Source organism: Astatotilapia calliptera, chromosome 15, assembly GCF_964374335.1.
Source record: "Astatotilapia calliptera chromosome 15, fAstCal68.1, whole genome shotgun sequence".
In the NCBI taxonomy this organism is placed as follows: domain Eukaryota; kingdom Metazoa; phylum Chordata; class Actinopteri; order Cichliformes; family Cichlidae; genus Astatotilapia; species Astatotilapia calliptera.
This window is the reverse complement of record NC_137436.1, coordinates 32838124-32847356: the sequence shown is the minus strand read 5'-3', so window position 1 is coordinate 32847356 and position 9233 is coordinate 32838124. Positions and strand designations below refer to the sequence as shown.

General features: G+C 38.2%; 1 protein-coding gene across 5 annotated transcripts; it reads left to right on the top strand.

The window, feature by feature from the left end:
* The first annotated feature begins 735 nt into the window (after positions 1–735).
* On the top strand, positions 736–8075 carry LOC113015024 (uncharacterized). 5 transcript variants are annotated; one of them, XM_026156918.2, is made up of 11 exons: positions 736–1031; positions 1963–2060; positions 2221–2355; positions 2588–2736; positions 2837–2973; positions 3068–3161; positions 3297–3417; positions 3536–3753; positions 3834–4017; positions 4253–4377; positions 4549–8075. In XM_026156918.2, exons 2-11 carry the CDS (start codon positions 1967–1969, stop codon positions 4873–4875), a joined length of 1584 nt encoding a protein of 527 aa, XP_026012703.2. In that variant the 5' UTR covers positions 736–1031; positions 1963–1966; the 3' UTR covers positions 4876–8075. The 5 variants fall into 5 exon arrangements, with proteins under 5 accessions (XP_026012703.2, XP_080146175.1, XP_026012705.2 ...); XM_080290049.1 differs by lacking the exon at positions 2221–2355 and having other exon boundaries at positions 738–1031; XM_026156917.2 differs by lacking the exon at positions 736–1031 and having other exon boundaries at positions 1057–2060.
* Positions 8076–9233: the final 1158 nt, after the last annotated feature.

The following is a 9233-nucleotide window of genomic DNA, read 5'->3' as shown; positions in this document are numbered from 1 at the left end:
GGAGGTATTACAATGGAAACATTAACTCTTGACCTCTTAACTCTGAACTCCTACAGGGGCTATGACACCAATAGAGTAAATTCACAGACTCCGCCCCCAGCACCATAGGCTCCAATCGAAGCTGAAGTGAAGCAGTTTCAGAACATTTTGCTCTACATATTTGAGTTGTTTGCCATGCTTGGTAAGTCATTTTTTCAAAGATTGTTTCAATTATTATTATGAGCTTTTACTTCTGTGGCTCTTTGGAGTTGAGACAAAGCTGTGTGAAAGGCATTAGCCATGTTGCTCGGTGATAGCATAATATTCTGTTTTAGCTAGCTGAAAGGTATTGTTTGCGGGCAAATACCACAGCCTTGAAAAAACGCTTGCATGTGAATTTTCAGTCAAACTTTTGGTCAAATACAGAATGTGAAATGTTGGTATAATGGTGCTACTTGAAGCCTGAAAATGATCGCCCATAAAAAAAAAAACGAGCAAACAGCAGTAGCAGGCGTCCTGACTGGGTTCTACGTTAGCATTTAGATCCCTCCAGAGTTTTGTGCACACGGTTTAGGTAAAAATGAAAAAGGTTGAGGTTTTACATTTAGTTCAGTATTACCTGTTGCCTGTGTCCTCGTCTTTTGGGAAAATACTTTACACAAGTAATGGCTCAAAGAGGATTCCTTCTTACTGTGCTGCAATTGTTTACTGGATTATTTGTGCCATTAATTAGTGTCAACTACACAGCAAAAACTGGAGTGTTAAAATTTCAGGGTTAAAGATGTTAGAGTTGATTTCCACTCTCAAAGTGTCATAGTAACACATTCTGATTCAAATAGTGTTCAGTGTTGGAGTTATTAAACAGTGTTATTCAAGTCCAAGCAAATGAACTCTGAAGAGAGTTATTTAACTTGGTAGGCCCCTGGGCTTCTGCCCAGGTAAACCCGTGGATCAATTAATAGTTTGCTCTGCCGGGCCGATTTTCCATGTGCTTCTGCTGGTTACACCGTGGTGGATGCCTGCCGTGCTGCTTGGAGTATTTTACACAAACGGTAAGTTATTCAAACTTATATAAAATTCACAGTATTCTATCGGCGCAGTGAGGTTTTCTTGATGTTTCTTGGTGTTCGGTTGCTGAAAACGAGCTTTAATAGAGGAGGAGATGTGTCGAAAATTCTATTTAGCCTCCAATGCTAATGTTAATGTTGCAGTCTTTTTACTCGTAAGTGACGGTAGACACTGCACGTGGAAGCGCCGCGCCACGTTCAGCTTTTCCCCTGTTCACACAGACACGTCTTTCTCCACGCCAGTTCATGAGCGTTTTTGCTTCTCTGTTTATTCAGAGTAATTTTTTCACAATTGATAAGTAAATAACATCCCAAAATAATTGAAGAGAGCTTGTTTTAGTCACTCCTGCTTTTACTTTGACATCGTTCATCGCTGACTTGTCTCTAATCTGTCTCTCTCTCTGTCTCACTCTCTTCTCCCTTTGAGACACCCGCCCCAAACATAGTCAGTTAGGCTGTCCCCTCCTTTGCTATGTGTTCATTTTCATCTCTATTGTCTCTTTTCATACACAAATCTGATCGCATTTGTCAATCGCAGTATTTTATTTTGGAGAATAGCTTTTATCTTCAAAATTGCCTGGATTGTCTTGTGTGTCTTGGTGTAACTTCCTGCGGAACATGCGTGGCCCACGCAAAAAATAGACCAGATACCGAAACAATCGCTTCGTAGCACTCCGTGTCTGGTGTAAACTACACCATAGATTAACGTGTATTTTGTATTGTGTTATGTATCAATTGGACTCCTGCATGGACAGACACAGGTTTATTTGATAACATTAAATGTTATTGCAGTGAAATTCAAACGCATGGTCAGTATTAATCACCATGTACGGTATATGTCAGTGTTTTAATCATTTGTGCTTGAATTGCTCTAAATGTCAAATACTATGCCATCTTTGTTATTATTTTATCCCAGTAAAATGCTGGTCCAGGTTCGATACTGCCAACAGCAGAAGTATGTGAAGTTGGAAGAGGTTGATGGGCGTTTTGAGTTTATGCAGTTTCATGAAAAAGGTTTGTTTATATCTTACCTAATTTTAGTTGGGGGGACAGAATTTTTTGTAGGGCGTTTCGCCAAGTCTCTTGAATCATACAGTGGTGTATCACTTTAGTGAATGTGAGGCAAGAACAGTTTACTTAAAAGGTGCACTCAGATATATCTTATCTTTTCCAGTCATCGAGAGATTTTGCCTGCCACCTGATGCAAAAGTAGTGTACAAAGATGCAACAGGGACAGAAGTTGATGAAGTGATTTTCAGTGATCTTATCAGCCAAGGCACTGTGGTCCTAACAGTTTTCTCAAGTGATGGTGAGAAATTTAAAGGGGCAAGCTCAACACCAGACATGGGGAAGGGCTGTGTGGCTGCTGGTTGTTCCAAATAATCAGGAGCACACAATTTGACCAATCAGCTGTTTGAACATTGAGATCAGTTAATTTAAATGAGTCAGGTCTGCAGTGTGATGTTGCCTTGTTAGTTAAAAATCTGCAGCCAGATTTGTTTTTCTACACCTTACAGAATAATGTTGTTTTTTCCTTTTAGAATTTTCTGATTACTCCTTGTCTTCTGCATCTGATTGTTCTGACTCAAGCTTCAGCTCAAATGCAAGTACATCAACTATACTTCTAGATGAGGGTCCCAGGAAGAAAACAAGAGTTGAGGGTACTGTTGATGCAGCATCTGCTAAAAAGGTTGTGACAAAACTCAGTTCTCATAGTATTTTTTCTACTTCATTATTCTTAATATGTAGAAAAGCTATTCCTCACTTTTTGCATCTTTTTTTTTCTCAAGTTAATTGAAGGTGTACTTGGAACCAATTCAGGTGGTGAAGAGGTTCTCCAGGAATATCACACAACACAAACTCTAACAGATGCTACCAGAAGAAAAATGGTCAATATAATAGTGGCTCACATGATTGATTGCCATGGGTATGTGTGTTCTATTTGTGCATTTTATTTTTTTTTAAATACAAGTTACTATTTTGCCATTACTTAAGCATATTAATTTAAAATCGTTTTTCAGGCACCTCCCCACCAAAGCTGTTAGAGAACAGTACGCGCTAGGGGTAGTGACATTGTTCCCATCCCTGAAAGACCCATACTCCAAGAAAGGCTATGTATAGTCACTACTATTGCACTTTGTTTACATAATTTTCATGCTGTGCATCATTGGGATTTGTGTGCGTTCACATTTAAGTTCTAAAAATTTTCAGATTGACAACACATTATTTTTGAATGTATTTACATTTTAGGAACACTTCTATGATGCTGCAAGCAGCACTGGATACATTTCTTGGCGTTTGAAAACGATACAGAGAAAGACTAGAAGAGGATCTGCACCACCAAGTAGCTCCACTGGCTTTACTCAAGGAGGTAAGAAATTAAGTGTCCACAAACTAGATAATGTGCTCATTTACATTAGATACTATTTTGTTTTCATTTACCTATCTGATCAGCACCTATGCTTTTATGTTTGTGTTTTTTTCTTCAGGGGGCCCAAATTACCAAAGGCCCATTAATGTCGACATGCAGCTTGATGGAGATGCTTGCCAGGAGGCCATCTCTTTGCTGAAACATACATCCGACACTTCCTTGATTTTCCAGAAGATGAGAGAGACCTTTCAGCATCGTCAGAAGGTCATCAATGATCCTGACAAAAGTCTTGATATCCTGTCTATCTTCCCAAGATTCTTGGATACAAGAGGATTGGTGAGAATATTCAGTGGAATTTTTAATATCACTTTAAATTTCAAGATGAATGTGGCAGTAGTAGATTTTCTTTCTTAAAGGTGAATCAAGACTTCACTCTCCTGTTTGATGATGAGATATCTACCAGGCTGCTTCAGAAATGGGATCCAATCTTTAGGTATCAAATCATCAAAGAGGCCAAGCAGCTCACCTCAACAGTAGAGTTGCGTCAATTGGTGCAGTCAGCAGAGAGTCCACCAGGAAGTGATCTTGATGAGGCAGCAAGTGAGTTTGTTAAATATGATTTGCTATAAGCAGTTAAAGTTCAATAGCATCAGGATTCTATTAATAAATACCAATTCATTCACCTGTTAGCTTTGCTTCATCAGTTTTCTTTAGCTGTTAGTTTAATGTTTATGACAGCACATTTCAACTTTCTTAGGAAGTGTTTCTAGTTCTCCTTAAAAATTGCATTTGAAAGATTTGCTGTCAATTGATTCTTGTGACTCTTTGGCCGCAGCCTTTGACCAAGACATGGCCTCCCTGTTGTTACTGTTACATCTACTTCCGCCACCCCCAGGAGGACCAAAGTATCAAAAAATCAGCGCCTCTGATGCTGTTGAGAGACTTGTAGTCTTTCATAAGGTAATTTAATATTTATAGTTTTTGTCATAAGTTGTCATGTCACTGGTTAAGAGGTGAATGAAACAAATTACAGTTGAGCTTACAAAGGAGGTTTACGTACTCATTTCTGTGATGCTATTATCTCTGACTTGCTCCTGTGTCTAATGCTCAGTATCTTTGTCTCAACTCCAGTCTTGCTGCAGTTTGGAAGAGCATCTCCAGAATCAGCAGACATACCTCCTGGCTGTTGGGCGCCAGAAGAGGAAGGTCGACAGCTTCTATGTTGCCATAGACAAGCGTCTCATCCCCTGCCAGGCCAGCCGCTCCCTTGGGGCATTTGATGAGCTTTTTAAAGCTCATTTTGTGTTCAATGTGTCTTATGATGCTGCACTTGTGAATTTCTACACATTTCTGCAGACAACAGTATACAATATTGATATGGGGAAAATGAAGGAGTCCCCAAGAGTGCGTGACTTGAGAGCCAAAATCCTTAACCAGGAAATTCTTCTCACAACCTAAGTAAAAATCATTAAAATGCTGACATGTTTTTTGTGTAAGAGAGCTTATCTCAGCAGTCAGCAGCTGATTTCACATTTAAGAGGTGAACATGGTTATTATCCTGGACCTAAGTTTAAGTTATGTTGTTGGCAGCCAGGCTGCAGGCTTCAGTTCCAAACTTATGCAGGCTTTAGGAAGCACCTCAGTTTTCACAGCAATGTTGACCACAATGATCGAACTTCAGCCATTGCTTCTTTTTCTAATGACACAGTTTCACCTGCTTTGGAGGACCAGTTTAATTCCTCTTATCTTCCTCACAGTTCTCCCAGTGTTCTTCCAGAGTCTAGTTCTTCCAGTGTTCCAGTGAGCATTGATTCAGTACTTACAAGGGATTCATCCAAAGAAATCTGTGCATCCATTGTGGCCAAACTGCAGGGTAGTGGCCTTTCTAAGAGTTTAGTATCCTCACTTGTAGGCGATTTGGAGGAATTAACAAGTGAGCTTCGCTCAGAAGCAAAGCAGGCCATTCTTTCTGCATTACCCACAAAGGACTCCAGCATATCTTTAATAAATGAATGTTTTGAAAATTTTGAAAACCCTTTCACCAATCTGAACACAGAATGGAAACGAAATAAATACTTCAATCTAAAATGGGGAGTTGTAGAACCTAGAGAAATAACACTTGGAGTGAGGTATGACATCAGGCGAAATCAGAAGTTTGGTACTTATGATCAAGTACCTGTGAAGGATACTTTTATATATGTACCTATTTTGGAGTCTTTGAAGTTCATGTTTAGAAATCCAGAGATTTGTGTTTTCCTGCAGAGAGAGTGTAGCTCAGAGCCTGATGCTTATCATGACTTTTGTGATGGAAGTTACTTTAAAACTCACCCTTTGTTTTCAGCCAAAAGGCATGCATTACAAATTCAGCTATACTATGATGACTTTGAAACAGCCAATCCTCTTGGCTCTAAACGCGGAATTCACAAAATTGGCTGTATGTATTTTGTTATAAGAAACTTGCCCCCAAAATTTAATTCCATTTTGATGAACATTCATTTAGTGTCACTTTTCCACACACCAGATCTGCAAAAGTATGGTTTTGATGTTATACTGGAACCACTGATAAATGATGTCAAAAAACTGGAAAGCCAAGGGCTAAGTCTTCCATTTTCTGATGAGCAGGTATATGGCACAATATCACAGATCACTGGAGATAACCTAGGGATGCACTCAATTCTTGGTTTTAATGAGTCGTTCAGTAGCCGTCATTTCTGTCGCCTTTGTTTGATTGAGAAGAATGATTGTCAAATGGTGTACAGTGAGGATGATCCTAAAATTATTCTTCGTGGGAAAGATTTGTTTGACATACATTGCCAGTCTCTTCGGGAAGATCCTAAATTGAAGTCACTGTATGGGTTGAAAAGAAATTCTGCACTCAATTCATTGCAGTATTACCATATTTGCAATAACTACTCATTTGATATAATGCATGACCTTCTTGAAGGTGTGGCTCAGTATGAGGTCAAATTGCTTTTTGAGTATCTTACGCAACACTTCATATCAGAACAGAACTTGCTTTCTAGGATTTATGGTTTTGACTATGGATTTTTAGAAAGAAAAAACCGGCCCACTAAAATCATATTGGACAGTGCTGGCAATAGCATTGGTTTGAACTCTATCCAGACATTCTGTCTTGTGAAAAACATCCCACTTTTGTTTGGTGACATTATTCCTGCAGGGAACAGACACTGGAATTTGTTATTGTTGTTACTTCAAATAATGAACATTGTTTTTTCACCTTGTCTCACTCTGGGAATGACTATATATTTGAAGAATTTGATTATTGACCACCACAAACTATTTAAGCACACGTATCCACACAGAAACTTGATTCCTAAGCATCATTTTATGATTCATTACCCATCCTGTATTCGAAAAATTGGCCCTTTACTGTATATGTGGAGTATGAGGTTTGAAGCTAAGCACAAGTTGTTCAAAGATTATTTCAAAAATTTCAAAAACCTCACCAAATCGCTTGCTAAACGGCATCAGATGGCCATTGCTTATCACTGGGAAACCTTTTCTCTTAAACAGAAGGAGTTTGGGCCAATTAAATCATTTTCTTTAAGAGGTGAAAGTGTGGTCAATAGTGAAATGCTATTATCAAAAGATGTTTTCTCAACAAGTTGGGTTAAAATTGATGGTGTAGAGTACAAAGCTGGACTCGTTGTTTGCAGTACAATGGAGGAAGACATGCCAGTCTTTTGTCAAATAATTGATACACTTATGGTTGAAAATGACATTTTTTTGTTGACACACAAACTCTTTACTGAAAACTTTGATGAACATCACCATGCATTCAAAGTAGTACAAACTGAAGAACGGTGTGTCATAAAAATAACTGAACTCAAACGTCACAGACCATTTGATATTCAAAACTCATACAGTGCTGCAGATGAAAGTTTGTACATTATATCTTCATTTATTATGTTTTGATTCACTTTCTGGGAAAAAGAAGCATGATAATAAATGTTTTTGGACAATGTACAGTTTTCTTGAAATTATTCTCATGATTGTACTTGTTGTCGTTAAAAAGTTATGTTAATCTATTACATAAATAGTTCTTTTAGGGATTAAAACTACCTTAATAAAAGATTAAAGAGTTAAAGTAGTGTTATTTTTCAATCTGTGTAGTGTTAATTTAACCCAGTTTGGTGAGTTAAAAATTAACTCAGACATGGTGTTAATAATAATTTGCTCAGTGTTAATTTAACCCAGTTTTAAGAGTTAAAGAAGGAACTCTGACAAAGTGTTAAATAATTAACTATTTTGAAAATGTTAATTCAACTCTGTAGAGTGTGGAGCTATATAAACCCTGAAAAAATGTTAAAATCAACTCTGTGGGAGTTGATTCAACACTACAGTTTTTGCTGTGTAATTTTTATTCAATCTCCGCACAGGATATGCTTGTGAAGATGGAATATGGGGGAGAGCAGAAGTGCGTTGAAGTTCCACAAAGGGATGAATGAAGGACATGCATATTGTATTGAAGAAATAAGTGATGAGAATGCTGTTATTTGCATTTACCAGCTCACCTATGTCAGACCTTTTGATAAACAAAATTCTAATGAAAGTGAGAACATGTATACTGTTACATCTTTCAGAAAATGTTTTGAAATTGTGGTGCACAGTTCAGAATAAATGTTTTTCAAAAACCATTGCGTCTTTTTAGTAAATGTTTATTTCCAAAAGAAATTTCTAGAAGTTCAGAACAGTAAAATTCCCGCTTTTTAGAATGAATTAGAAGATAACTCTTACGTAGTTAAACTAAAATACTCTTTGAGAGTTAATATATAAACTCTTAACACCAAGTGTTAAATTATCAACTCCAGACAGATTTGGTGTTTAACACTAAATCAGAGTTAACGTACCAACTCTCCAAAAAGAGTTAAATTAACACTCTCTGGTGTGGACCCATATAGACACTTTAATAGTGTTGAAATCAAATCCGACAGTGTTAATTTGGACATGCTGGATTTGCTGTGTACAAAGGAGCAATAATATTTTATATTTGCCGACATAGAGGAAACCTAGTTAATGTCTTTGCAAGATATTATCCACCTGGTAATTGGAAATCTAATAATTATTTTGAGAAAATGGCTGGGATTAAATCCTGCTCCTGTAAAGCCCAAACAATGAAAACTGAACCTTCTGACAAATTAGATAATGTTAGGATCCAAGTGATTTTGTAATGTTTTTCCACTGCCTGCTTGTGTTTACTTGTGCCTCCCTTCTTCATCTCACCCTATTCACCTGACATTGTTATGTGAAGGCTGTATGCAGGCAGGAATGGTGGACCCAAAGTGTAGACGCTTGGAGGCACAATGTAAACTCAAAACAGCTTTAATGCTGAACTCAAAAAAAGGTAACAAAATTGAGACTTCAAATGAACTCAGGCAAGCAGACAGAACACAGAGCATAGAAAATGGTAGATCGTAACATGGACACAGAGAAACACAGGGCTTAAATACACAGAGGGAGCAATCAGGGAATGAGTAACAGGAGGGAAACACAGCTGGGGCAAATCAGGCCTAACGAAACAGGGGAAACAAAACCAGATACTTTGGTCGTGTCCAAATTCATGGGCTGCATCCTCCTGAGGACCCGGCCTTCGCGGTCTACGTGGGCTGGGTCCTCAGAAGGTCGGGTAGGCCAGAGGTAAACGGGCGTGAAATTGGACGGTTTAGCCTTCAGATTAGCATCACCGCTGTCTCGGTGGACTTTAATAAACCTGGCCGTCTGCCCCTTGCTATCTAAAATATAACAGGACACTGGCGTAAATTCTCGACTGTCTCATACTTCTGTTTAATCAGTTT